Here is a 14,428-nt window from a genome sequence, read left to right as displayed (position 1 = left end):
TGTCAAATATATTGGGCCCCCAAGAATATTCAGACTAAGGCCATAGGATTGGAAGAGGCCTCCTGGGATATCAAGTCCAATCCCTCCTATGGCAACCCTGTATATCATCCCATTTACCAACTTATCAAGCTCCATCTTAAAACTAGTTTAGTTGTCTGCCCCACTGCTCCTATTGGAAGGCTGTTCCAGAGCCTCGCTCCTCTGGTCAGAAACCTCTTTCTAGGTCAGTCTGTTATCTGTGGACTCTGGTCAACGCAGCACAAAGATAAATCTGAGGCTTTTTCCAATGGTATGTGCCTTTTTTTTTAAATCTCTGCAGCCTTTCTGCTTTCTTCTGAATAGTGCCACTGGAGGAATTGGCTCGGCATTCGGACTTCATCGTTGTGTGCTGTGCCTTAACGCCTGAAACACAGGGCATCTGTGGCAACGGCCTTTTCTCCCTAATGAAGGATACTGCCATCTTTATCAACACCAGCAGGTGAGATAGGACAGGAGGGAAAGAAACAGCTTAGAGCCAAGGCTCAGCAAGATAAACACACAGATGTCACACTGGAGGACATAAACTTCTGACACAAATCCTTCCGTGATCATAGAGGGAGATAAGATTTATATTCCCAACTCTGACAGCAGCCCAGCTCAATAAAATAAAATCAACTTTCAAACAATTATTAAAAATAAAAGGCTTATGTTGGTGTAATCCGACAACACGCTGATTGAGGGAGATGTATCATGACACAGGCAAATCCCATCCAGAGGATTCAGTCTCATTAGATAAGCTGATCCCACACATAGTACAGTATGAATCGTGCCGGAGGACAGAACGGTAAGCCTCTGGCCTCAGAGTTTATTATAAAGCAGCCTCTAAGATCAGCCTGCTGTGCACTCCAACTTCATCCAACCCCGTTGTTAAAGCTTTCACCAGATAACTAAGGCTCTTAGCTGCTAGAACAACTACACAGAGAAGATGTCCAGAAGTTGATAGATACTTTGTTTTTCTTTTCCCAACAGGGGCGGTGTAGTGAACCAGGAAGACCTGTACCAGGCATTGGTCAATGGTCAGATTGCAGCTGCTGGTCTGGATGTCACAGAGCCCGAGCCTCTGCCTACAGATCATCCTCTTTTTAAACTTAAAAACTGTGGTGAGTCTGTGTTGACAGCTACTACCACCGTCTGAAGAGCGGTGGCTGAAAATGGTGATTTGGGAATTTAAAACTATGGCCTGATTTCTAGAGCAGGCAGCCTATAACTGCACTGGTTTGTAGTTGTTTCAACGGAACAGTATTCCTTCGGACACGGCAGCTGCCTTGATATGAAAATGTTTTGGGAGAGCGTGTGAATTTTGACAACAGGAGGAAGTTGACAGTAATAATTCAGACTTTTTATAGTTCATTTCAATATTGTCAAAATGTTTCATTTTAGCAAGGTAAAAGTGTTTCATTTTGACTTTATTTTTTTGATCCATTTCAGTAAAACTTTTATATTATATTCAAATCACAATTGTAATATTATATTAGATTTGTAGCTCATAATTACTACTATGTATACTAATTAATATTTTGTGTTATATTATAATGTTTTGACTCTATCAAAACAAAATGTTTGGATGTTTCCAAATTAACATTTTTTTTAATTTATATTCTGTGGCGGAATTTCTAAATTTTGACCAATTCAGAATGAAACCAAATTTCAAAATGTCAGAATTTCCCACAAAATAGAAATTCTAGTTTCCAGCCAGCTCAGGGGTTCATTTCTGCATGTTTGTTTTTCCAGTGATCTTTACAATCCTGTGGATTCTGCATATCAGTTAATCTCCTTTAAGAGATGTGCATCCTGGAATAAAAAATAATAAATCAGACCCTCAGCTGGTATAAATCAGTATAATTCCGCTGCAGTCAATGGTGCTGCACCAGTTTACCTCAAGGTGCATGGATAAAGACACAACTTGAACTCTGCATTAAAACACTCTTGATTTCCATGATCACATTATTTCTTAATAATAAGTACATCATCATACACAATGTTTGTGCTATATACACCCTTGTATATCTTATCATTTTCCCCATTCTTTTTCTATGAATACTAATTTCATTGTCATAAAGGGCCAGTAAATCAGTACTGACTTAGGGTCAGATCCTCAGCTAATTACATCACATGAGGATTTGATCCTTTGACCTTCCCTGTCATTTAGTCATTTGGTCAATACTAGTGTACTGTATTTTCTTTTCAATCAACAGAAGTGAAAGTCCTTTAGGGGCAAATTAGGGAAGGAGGCAGTTAACTACAAATTTGGTGGCTTAGATGTGGCCATACATTTTCACTCTTGCTCTAAGACAGATACTGGATGTGTAAGTATGGCTTGCTGTGTATTTCCATGGGCCTCACTTGTCTGGCATACACAAAGTAGAACATAACACTACAAAGTGTGTATCTAAAACTCTAGGCTATTGCATTTCTTTGACAAATTGCATAGCCTATATTCATTATCGATACACTGTAATGCATCCATGCAAGGAGGCTGAATTAACTAGCTGTGATACAGATCCCCCATCCCCAGCCTCAGTGTATTTATTGTGAGAACATCCCTGAGCGACAGGAAAGTGCCATTGTCAAGATGAGAAACTGAGATTAAGTGACCAGAAATCTGTGGTAGAGCAAGGAATTGAACTTGGGTCTAGCAGAAGTGCAAGCTAGGGCCCTAGCCGCTGGACTAGACTGCCTCTCCAATTGAGGTTGCGTGGACCACCTTAACTGTCAGAGGACTCAGTGGGGCAACCCTCGTGTTCCAGTGACATATTTTTCTCTGGAATTTCTGGTGGGTTTTTAAAAGAAAAAAGAAGAGGAAAAAGGGGAAAAAAAACATTCAAAAGCAAGTGCTTCACTCTGCCAATCTTTGCTGGAGTGCAAAGATTTCGTAATGACATGTAAATTCCATATTGTGGAACTATTTAGCAAGATACCACCAGAAAAACAGCTCCCATGCCTTTAAAAGGCCCATGCCAGAACTCTGGTCCCACCAACCTCAGGAGCTGTACAACAAGCCCATCAGAACAGTGTTATACAAAGAGTGCCAGAGCGCTCGCTAACCCTCATGGCAACTTATAGGAAGTTAGTCCCCACCCTATGTTCCATCACCTTTGCGCTATGTTCCAGTGGGAACCTTGCTGAAAAGGGTGGCAAGGATATTTTTATAGTGGGGGACATGTATTTGCTTTACTCTCCTCCTTAAATATCTGAACTGGGTTTGCTCAAACTACCAAAACAAAAAATCACATGCAAGAAGAGACCAAACCTAAAACATCGTAGCCCCAAAGCCAGAAGCTTCAGTAAGTTCTGAGTGAGATACGCGAGACTGGAGATGCCGTGTTAGAAGGGAAACTGCTACATGAACTTACCTTCAGCAATAACAGCTACCGCTCCGTCTGCTAACATTCAGGGGGCTAGGGTCTGGACTGGCAGTGGGAAACCGAGCCCCGGGACCTATGCTGGGCAGGTCTGTACAGGGCCGACTCCAGGCACCAGCATTCCAAGCAGGTGCTTGTGGCGGCAATCTGCAAGGGGCGGCAGTCCCTGTGTTTTTGCCCCCAAGCAGCGTGCCAAATTGCCACTGCAGATGACGGGGGCAATCCGTGTGCCATTAGGGCAGCCGGCACATTTCCGTGGCAGCAGCAATTCGGCGGCAGCTACTATGTTCAGCTGTCTGCGGCAGTGCAGCTTCTGTCTTCCGGCAGAAACGCACATGCCGCCTTAGCGGCACACGGACTCCCCCTCCCAACCCCCCGTCCACAGCGGCAATTCGGCGTGCTGCTTGGGGCAGCGAAGACAGTAGAGCCGGCCCTGGGTCTATAGATCATGTTTGACAAATAGCATGCACTGGCTATTGTCAACCCATCTTTAAAGGTGTTGAACTCTGTCTACATGAGACGTAAAGTCATGTCTAAAAGCATTGGCCCGCACGGTGTCAAGGATGACCTATTTCCTTAGTCTAGGCCGGGCTTTGGTTGCCAATTTACAGCCAGCCCAGCTGGGTAGTCATTACCACATGGTGACAGTTAGGTGGCCTGTTCAGGAAGAGTACAGTAGCTTTGCCATGTCCAGGGAACAGAGCTTCACACCATACCAAACGGCCAGGTGTCAGCTTCTTGGGGCACAGACTGTCTTTTTGTCCTGTGTTTGTACAGCACCTAGCACCGTGGTGCCCTAGTCTGCAGCTGGGCTCCTAGGCACCACAGTATTACAAATAATGATAACAATGAACAGTAGTTTGCATTTTCACTGGTCATCCCAGAAGTGAGCCCAAGGAGAGGCTGGGCCGTGGAACTCACTGAAAGCTCTTCCTAGCTGAATGGGAACCTTTTCTGGCATGGCAGTAGCTAAACAGAGGCATGTATTCTCCTTTCCAAGAGCATTACAAATAAACACACATGTGCCGTCTCCTTCCTCTGCACACCCCCAGGAGCCAGGCTTATGGGCAGCCCAACCGGCATGTGCACCTGCCTGCGGCCCAGGAATGTCCCTGTGCATGTTATACCATCCATAGCAAAAAAAATGTTAAATACATCAGAAGCAGGAAGCCTGCTAAACAACCACTAGGGCCACTGGATGATCAAGGTGCTAAAGGAGCACTCAAGGACGATAAGGCCATTGCGGAGAAACTAAATGAGTTCTTAGCATCGGTCTTCAGGGCTCAGGATGTGAGGGAGATTCCCAAACCTGAGCCATTTTTTTTAGGCGACAGATCTGAGGAACTGTCCCAGATTGAGGTGTCATTAGAGGAGGGTTAGGAACAAATTGATAAATTAAACAGGAATAAGTCACCAGCACCAGGTGTTCTGAAGGAGTTCTGAAAGAACTCAAGTGTGAAATTGCAGAACTACTAACTGTAGTCTGGTTTCAGAGTGGTAGCCATGTTAGTCTGTATCAGCAAAAACAACGAGGAGTCCTTGTGGCACCTTAGAGACTAATACATTTATTTGGGCATAAACTTTCATGAGCTAAAACCCACTTCATCAGATGCATGTAGCGGAAAATACAGTAGGCAGGTATATATACACAGTACATGAAAAGATGGGAGTTGCCTTACCAAGTGGGGGGTCAGTGCTAATGGGGCAATATAATTAAAGTGGAAGTGGGCTATTATCAACAGTAGAATACCAAGGGAGGAAAAATCATTTTTGTAGTGGTAATGAGGCTAATGTATGAGGAGAGATTAATAAGACGGGGACTTTTCAGCTTGGAAAAGAGATGGCTAAAAGGAGAAATGATTGAGGTCTATAAAATCATTTCTGGTATAGAGAAAGTAGATAAGGAAGTGTTGTTTACTACTTCTCATAGCATGAGAACTAGGGGTCACCAAATGAAATTAATAGGCAGCAGGTTTAAAACAAACAAAAGGAAGTATTTCTTCACACAATGCACAATCAAACTGGGGAACTCCTCGCCAGGGGATGTTGTGAAGGCCAAGATCATAACAGGGTTCAGAAAAGAACTAGATAAATTCATGGAGGACAGGTCCATCAATGGCTATTAGCCAGGATGGGCAGGGATGGTGTCCCTAGACTCTGTTTGCCAGAAGCTGGGAATGAGCGACAGGGGATGGATCACTTGATGATTGTCTGTTCTGTTCATTCCCTCTGGGGCATCTGGCATTGGCCACTGTCAGAAGACAGGATACTGGTCTGATCCAGTAAGGCTGTTCTTATGTTCTTATGTTATTATCCGTCCGGTCGCTTTGCCTGTTCTGGTCTTGTGAGCCACCAGGGGAGTGACATTTATAAGAATCCGGCAGGATTTGACTAAAACATCATCTTAACTTTAAAAATCCTTTTAAAACCCTGCAGGATTTGTGTAAATTTCAATCCCCTGCCAGCTCACCCGGACAGAGCAGGCAGGCAGAGCGGCGGGTCGATGTGACTTGCATGCAGACAAAACACAACTAGTAGGTCTAGTCTTAAGCTGGCCATTCCTGGCAGTGCCCTTTCAATCCTCCGGGCTTGCAGCCCCCCTAGCAAATTCAGCTCAGTTACAAGGGGCGAAGAGGCCTCTGTGAAGAGAACAATTCCCCACCTCTGTCAAACAGTCTGTATTTCCCCCCTCCTGTCCTTACACGTCCTCCTGGAATCATTTTAGCCTGGTGTATTCCCATGCAAAGTGCAGCAGTGCAGGTGGGGGCCCTAACAAGATCCAGTGTCAATGGAATCCTGGTGTCCTCAATGGGCTGTTGCTCAGGAGCTGAGTACGGTCTGTCCCAGGAGCCGATCGTCTCCCATGGCCAGGGCAAATGCTGTCAGGGGACATCTGCACAGTGGGTGATGAATGCTGGTGAGAGAGTGAAATAAATTCACAGCGGGGCAGGCCCTTTGACTGCGATTGCAGGTCCCAGCACCAAGAAATGATCTCTCTGAAGTTTGTTCCCTTTCTGTTTGCAGTTATTCTTCCCCATATCGCCAGCGCTACGGTCGCTACCCGGAACGCCATGGCCGCCTTAGCTGCCAGCAATTTACTGGCAGGCCTTCAGGGAAAAGCCATGGGCAAGGAGGTGCCGCTCTGACAGGGGACGCAAAGCGCTTACTCTCCTTGTGCTCACCCTCCTGCAAACCGCCCCTGGCCTGGATAAATGCAGCCTGCCATTGCTGGGAGCTGTTAGATTGGCAGAGGTCCCACGGCAAACTGTTGGGGGGTGAAAGCACCGTTGTTTTCTTCACCGAGAGAAAGAATAGGCCAGTTCTACTGGTGTCTCAGATATCCTGTGTCCAGATCTTGGGAGCCAGCAGCCCATCTCCCTCTCCTCCCGTTACCAACATGCTGCAGTTCAGTGTATGTATTACATATTGTGCTGTGTCTCCCCACAGCATTCAGTGCTGCTGGAGGGTATACGGACAACCCCCCCGACATTAGCAGTTGGTTACAGCGAGTGTGTTCTGCTCGTTGCTGGACGTGAATGTCACCAAGAGATAAGCAATCGCTTTCGAATGTGACCTTTTTTCTTAAAGCTAACTTGGCATTTGCTAAGGGGGAGAGGGTTCATTAAAATTGTCTGTAGTCTTATTGTGCATGAAGCAATCAGCAGGGAAGATCTCCAGGAAATTTGCATTTTTAGAATGGGCACATTCCTAGAAATAAAATGTATAACATTGTTATCAACCTTGGTACTTTTTTTTTTTTGTTTAATTTTCTTTGTGAATTCAGATTATGTTCTCTTTGTTACGCTGGAACTTCTGAAAGCTACTGTCCGTTAACTAAATGAAAAGACCTTTCCATTTCTACTGTGTTAAAAAAGATGGTTGCCAAACTGCAAAAGTTTTGAAGTTCCTAATTAACCAAAATGAAATCTTTATACCCATACCTCTTGTATTTTCTTCCTCGTATCTTAGTGTCTTATTTCAATGCAGCACGTTACATCTGCTGCATCAAGAGTAAGATTCTCAAGGGTTTTATTTTTCATACTATGTGCTTCATTTCTCCCCAGTCACCATGTGCATTTTCTCAGTGGCTGCATATTTATTTTACTGACAGTAGATGTGATTCATCATACTCCAACTGGAAATTATTACTAGGTCTTCTATTTCCCCAGTCACAGCGTGTGAAAAGGACTAAAGTGATGGTGTTGTCTGAGGAAGAGAAACACATAGGGGCAGGGGAGAGGGAGGAGCAAATGCATCAATGACTTTAGACAGTGGTGTAACTTACATGTGTGATTTCAGTGTGCTGGAAAATACGTGTAGGGAGTAAAGTGGTGAAAATGAGTGGGTCAATCTGGCATTCAGTGTGTGTGCAAAATGAATGTCTCGTGCACACCCAGGCTATGCCTCCACTGGGGTTTTAAGGTGAGGGTGGACTGGACAAATTGTAGTTTTACTGAATTCTAGAGGAGAACCTAGAGCCCATCTCAACCAGCTAAATCAAGGCAAATCAATTTGTCAATCCGCTCTATTCCTAAGCCATGTGCTTGGAAGCAGAGCATGGTGGCCAACTCCTCCTTCCCCTTCCTGGTGCAAGTGATCACTCTGTCTTCACTGGGGCTACTCACTTGAGTAAGGGAACAGGATGTGTTCCACTGTTGACCAGTCCACAAGTAGGATACACCCTTCGATGGGCTGTTGTCTCAATAATTTACCACTCGTGTAGGGAGATTCAGATTCCTTACAAGTCCTCTAACTCTTTTGGCCAAAACCCTAGGATTCTTCTGGCATATCTGTACTCACCTGCACAGTGCTCCACCAACTACACTGCTGTTTATACCCGTGCTAGCTGGGCATGCAGTGTGTGTCCCCTACACACCACCATAAAGGAGACCTATCTGAAGAGATATAGCCTGGAACATTCAAAGGAGTTAAGTGCCCAAACCCAATTGGCTGCACTTCCTGAGGTTCCATTAGAAATCCCGAGCTCTTGCCTATTTTGCTAACCCAGAGGAATCTCCCTGGACGTCAACGAAACTGCTCACGCAAGGAAAGCAGCCATTGAAAAGCCTGACCCCAAAGGAGCTCCTGGAATATTTGGAGTGAGACTCACTATTGGTTTAAGGGACTTATCCAGCTCCCATCATTGTAGTCTCTGAGCACCTCACAATCTGTAATGATTTAACCTCACAGCACCCCTGGGGGACAGGGCAGTGCCATTATCCCCATTGAAGAAATAGAGAATTGAAACACGGAGATCCTAAGTGCCTGATCCAAGGCCCTCCCACAGCAGAGACATGCTCCTCGGTCTCTCAGCTTCTAGGCCAGCAACCTAACCCCAGATCAGCCTGAACCAGCAAGAAGTTTCTAAAGAAGATGGATTTTTTATTTTCGCGTCCCAGTTCCTGGCTCGTTATTTAAAACGTCCAGCCATGTCTGAGGTGAACTAATGCTAATTCTGTGCAGATTTACAGTTGCTGACTTCCTGTTAACTTCAGCTGTGTATAAATCAGCACTGAATTTGGCTCATTACTCATTGGTGCATTCCCTCTTCGTAGGTTCTTTCTGAACAAAGGCAGGTTGATTTGGATTCGCTTGTGTTTTCGCCTATGTTGTCTGCTGACAACATAATGTATTATTCACCTGCCTGGTTTGTGTCCATCACAGTCTGCGCACCATCAGTACATTAAATGTTAGGTCACTAAAGTTTAGACACGAGAGCTGGCGGGAGGATGACAATTCTCTTTTGAAGCAACTTTCAAGGTTTGAAAGTTGGTCTCTACGTTGGGATGAAAACTTCTGAACATTTTTTACTTATTGGAATGGTGTCAAAGTGTCCATTTTCTGGTTGAAACCTCCATATGAAATTTTGTAGGGGTCCACAGATGAAAAAAGTTTGCAAACCACAGCTGTAAAGCATGAGTCTCACCCGCTGCCTCTGACAAAAGCTTTATGGAAACAGCTACATGTTGTCAAAAATGTTCCAACCAGTTCTAGGAGACACCACAGAGAGTGGCTGGGATGGGTGAAATGGAGACATCTACTAGTTAAATTGGTGCATGTATGGTGTTACCTCTTTTTGATTCAAGCAGTTAGCTAGTTTTCAGGGTCTAGTTGGTTATTTCCATTAGGGGGAGAAACTGCTGGTGGAGTCAGGTGCTTCTTTGATGCAATCCTGTTTACGTACAAAGTCCTGTTTCCCTGAACACAGCAAGAATCAAACAGCATGACATAGTTACAAGCCTCTTTTGGTCAGCACTCAGCCCAAAAGCTCTCTCTTAGCTTTTTCTCTTGATCTTTCTACCACTGCTCTGGCAGCGTCTGGAGCTTCTTTGGTCTTTGTGTGTGTTTCTGTTGGTTGTTTCTCTGTCTCGCTCGCTCACACATATGCACACACACGCACACACACTCTCCCTCCCTTCCTCCACCAACCAGTGCCTCAACCCCTGCATTCACTATGTCAGTCTTTAGGGAAAACCCCTTGAGCCACATGGCTCAGCTTCTACTCAAGCCTTGCCATGTGCCTGTGCTTTAGGTGGTGGCTCCTATTGTTTCAGAAACGTGGTTCCATAAAGGAGCTTTGTTGTGTCTTACATTTATCCCGAAAGAAGGGCAACGGTTACTTCCACCAGCTTCAGTGAGGTTTCACCCAACCTCCCAGCATAACTACAGCATCATCCATTAGGCTATGGTGTTCATTTGTAGTAGCCAGAACATTATCAGAGGCAGGGCAACATACATCTTTCTGCAGCACTTGGCCTAAAGCTAGAAGTCCAGTGGATTTATTTAATGCTCAACAGCTTAGTCTTGGTGCACCTTCACAGCCTACTTCCACTGTCTGGGCCCTGACGAGGACGGGTCACGGTGGGATGGGCAGGTGTCTGGTAGGAGCTTGTTGAGGCTAGAGAGAGGGAGGAACTAGCAGCAGAAAGACAGGTCAACACAGGAGAGAGTCTGAACTGTGCTGGGGGATGGAGCAAAGGGAGCCAGAAGGTTTGCCGGGGACATAGCTCAGGAGTGGGATAAGGCTGGCTAAGCTTCAGAGACACAGCTCATTCTGGGGATGCTTATATAGGAGCAAATTAAAAAACACAGTAAGAGAACCAAAAAAGAGCCACTGTGGCTAAACAACCAAGTTAAAGAAGCAGTGAGAGCCAAACAGGCATCCTTTAAAAACTGGAAGTTAAATCCTATTAAGGAAAATAGAAATGAGCATAAACTCTGGCAAATTAAGTGTGAAAATATAATTAGGAAGACCACAAAAAGAATTTGAAGAACAGCTAGCCAAAGACTCAAAAAGTAATAGCAAACATTTTTTTAAGTACACCAGAAGCAGGAACCCTGCTAAACAACCAGTGGGGCCACTGAACAATCGCGATGCTAAAGAAGCACTCAAGGACGATAAGACCATTGCAGAGAAACTCAATAAGTTCTTTGCATCCGTCTTCATGGCTGAGGATGTGTAGGAGATTCCCAAACCCAGCAGCAGCTCCAGGCACCAGCACTCCAAGCGCGTGCCTGGGGCAGCAAACCGCAGGGGGCGGCCTGCCAGTTCCTGCAAGGGAGGCAGTCAGGCTGCCTTCGGCGGTGCACCTGCGGGAGGTCCGCCGGTCCTGTGGATTCTGAGGCAATTTGGCGGCAGGTACGCTGAAGCCACAGGACCAGCAGACCTCTCGCCGAATCTGTGGGACCGGGGACCTCCCGCATGCAAGTCACCGAAGGCAGCCTGACTGCCATGCTTGGGCCAGCAAAAAAGCTAGAGCCTCCCCTGCCCAATCCTGAGCCATTCTTTTTAGGTGACAAATCTAAGGAACTGTTGCAGATTGAGGTGTCATTAGAGGAGATTTTGGAACCCATTAATAAACTAAACAATAAGAAGTCACCAGAACCAGATGGTATTCACTCAAGAGTTCTAAAGGAACTCAAATGTGAAATTGCAGAACAACTAACTGTTGTTTGTAACCTGCCATTTATATCCGTTTCTGTACCAGGTGACTGGAGGATAGCTAATGTGATGCCCATTTTTAAAAAGGGCTCCAGAGGTGACCATGGCAATTACAGGCCGGTAAGCATGACTTCTGTACTGGGTAATCTGGTTGAAACTATAGTAAAGAACAAAATTGTCAGACACATAGATGAACATAATTTGTTGGGGAAGAGTCAACATGGTTTTTAAAAGGGAAATCATGCCTCACCAATCTACTAGAATTCTTTGAGGGGGTCAACAAGCATGTGGACAAGGGGGATCCAGTGGATTTAGTGTACTTAGATTTTCAGAAAGCTTTGACAAGGTCCCTCACCAAAGGCTCTTAAGCAAAGTAAGCAGTCATAGGATAAGAGGGAAGGTCCTCTCATGGATCGGTAACTGGTTAAAAGATTGGAAACAAAGGGTAGGAATAAATAGTCAGTTTTCAGAATGGAGAGAGGTAAATAGTGGTGTTCTCCATGGGTCTGTACTGGGACCAGTCCTATTTATTCAACATATTCATAAATGATCTGGAAAAGGGAGTGAAAAATGAGGTTGCAAAATTTGCAGATGATACTAAACTACTCAAGATAGTTAAGTCCCAGGCAGACTGCAAAGAGCTGCAAAAGGATCTCACAAAACTGGGGGACTGGGCAACAAAATGGCAGATGAAATTCAATGCTGATAAGTGCAAAGTAATGCACAATGGAAAACATTATCCCAACTTTCAGAGTAGCAGCCGTGTTAGTCTGTATCTGCAAAAAGAACAGGAGTACTTGTGGCACCTTAGAGACTAACACATTTATTTCAGCATGAGCTTCGTGAGCTACTGCCCACTTCTTCTGATGCACAGAATCCCAACTATACATCTAAAATGATGGAGTCTAAATTAGCTGTTACCACTGAAGAAAGAGATCTTGGAGTCACTGTGGATAGTCCTCTGAAAACATCCACTCAATGTGCAGTAGCAGTCAAATATGTGAACAGAATGTGGGGAATCATTAAGAAAGGGATAGATAATAAGACAGAAAATACCAGATTGCCCCTATATAAATCCATGGTACACCCACATCTTGAATACTGCGTGCAGATGTGGTCACCCCATCTCAAAAAAGATATATTGGAATTGGAAAAGGTTCATAAAAGGGCAACAAAAATGATTAGGGTTATGGAACAGCTTCCATAGGAGGAGATATTAATAAGACTGAGACTTATCAGCCTGGAAAAGAGACGACTAAGGGAGGGATATGATAGAGGTCTATAAAATCATGACTGGTGTGGAGAAAGTAAATAAGGAAGTGTTATTTACTCCTCATAACACAAGAACTACAGGATCACCAAATTAAATTAATAGGCAGCAGGTTTAAAACAAACAAAAGGAAGTATTTTTTCACAAAATGCACAGTCAATCTTGGAACTCCTTGCCAGAGGATGTTGTGAAGGCCAAGACTATAACAGAGTTCAAAAAAAGAACTCGATAAGTTCATGGAAGATAGGTCCAGCAATGGCTATTAGCCAGGATGGTGTCCCTAGCCTCTGTTTGCCAGAAGCTGGGAATGGGTGATGGGATGGATCACTTGATGATTCCCTGTTCTGTTTATTCCCTCTGGGGCACCTGGCATTGGCCACTGTCGGAAGACAGGATATTGGGGTAGATGGACCTTTGGTCTGACCCAGTATGGCTGTTCTTATATTCTTATGGATGAAATCAAACCTTTGGCATTTGTGAAGGTCTCCATCCCTGAATGCCATGTCTTCACACCCCGCTGGCCCAGGCTCACCCTGCTATCAGTGCTGAGCGCATTGCAGCTCCTAGACACTGAGAAGCAATGATGTTCGCATACCAGCTTTGCAAAGCCCGGTGCAAAGGAAAGTGTGAGGGAACCTTGGGCAGACTGGGACTGGGCAGGAGGAGGATGCTCATTAGGGAGATGGGAAGGAGGTGGGGACAGGGCACTTGTCATATCTGTGGTAGTCTCACAAGCAAGGGGCAGATGGACAGGGAAGATTTCAACCCCTGGGAGGGGGTTGGGACTGCGCAGTTCAAAGGAGGGGGAGTCAGGCCATCGAGAGGGGGATGAACTACATTGCATGCTGGGATGAATGCTGACAAAAAAAGGCCTGCCACGGTGTGGCTGCACAACTAGGGTATCTATCTAGGGCTGGCCCTGTTAGCTGAGAAATCCCCAGGGAGCTCCTGCTTCTCTTAGCAGCATCCTCTCACCACTGACTTTCAAGGCACGCTGCTTTGGTGTCTTCAAACAGCTCTGGGCTGAAAGCAGCTGAGGTGGTTTCACGCCCCCTGCCTCTCCCCAACCAGATGTATTTTCTTTCTGGTATTTTGCCCTTTATTGATGGTGTGCAGAGCTCTGCTTTCCCTATAGGCAACTGAAATACTGCTCCTGACTGCGATTTTGGAGGTGCCAGCTGATCAATAGGATAGCGCCAACGTGGTCCACGAAATAGCCGGCTCTGCACTGGGCCAGATTGTGCAGGATCTAAGCTGGCAGCTCAGCGATCCAATCAGACCTCTCTCTCACCGAGGCCCTACATCATGAGGCAATGGCCACCTGCAAAACCTGTTGTTACTTGTTTGTTTGCTGGTTAGTTAAATAGGTTCATTGGGGACCGAGTCCGATCTCACTGACAACAGTGTGAATCCAGAGTAACTCCATGGAAGCCACTAGAGACAACTCAAGTTATTTTGCTGCTGCTAAGTGCAGAATTCATCCGTTAGATAGTTGTGTAGAAGCAAATTCTGCCCTGCTTTGTAACCCTGGCCCCCACTCTGTAAGCAGTGGGGTTTCTCAGGGCAGAAGTTAGTCAGTTAGTTCCTATCACGGTGTTCCAGGCAAAGGGATAGCTCAGTGGTTTGAGCATTGGCCTGCTAAATCCAGGGTTGTAAATTCAATCCTTGAGGGGGCCATTTAAGGATCTGAGGCAAAAATCTGTCTGGGAATTGGTTCTGCTTTGAGCAGGGGGTTGGACAAGATGACCTCCTGAGGCCCGTGACAGCCTATGAGTGTTCTGGCAGGCATGCCATGGTTCAAACTCCAGCTGAAGA

At 45.4% G+C, this 14,428-nt stretch overlaps 1 protein-coding gene across 1 annotated transcript in view; it reads left to right on the top strand.

Annotated features, from left to right (window-relative positions):
* LOC127046348 (glyoxylate reductase/hydroxypyruvate reductase-like) overlaps positions 1 to 6,938 on the top strand; it is a 35,653-nt gene extending 28,715 nt beyond the window's left edge. Inside the window, exons 7-9 of the mRNA XM_050943260.1 lie at positions 343 to 478; positions 1,009 to 1,139; positions 6,426 to 6,938. Of these exons, the coding sequence (XP_050799217.1) occupies positions 343 to 478; positions 1,009 to 1,139; positions 6,426 to 6,547 (389 nt within the window). The 3' untranslated portion in view covers positions 6,548 to 6,938. The remainder of the gene's footprint in view (positions 1 to 342; positions 479 to 1,008; positions 1,140 to 6,425) is intronic.
* Positions 6,939 to 14,428: the final 7,490 nt, after the last annotated feature.

This window comes from Gopherus flavomarginatus, chromosome 3 (assembly GCF_025201925.1).
Source record: "Gopherus flavomarginatus isolate rGopFla2 chromosome 3, rGopFla2.mat.asm, whole genome shotgun sequence".
In the NCBI taxonomy this organism is placed as follows: domain Eukaryota; kingdom Metazoa; phylum Chordata; order Testudines; family Testudinidae; genus Gopherus; species Gopherus flavomarginatus.
Note: the sequence above shows the minus strand (reverse complement) of the source record. Positions and strands in the feature narration are given on the sequence as shown.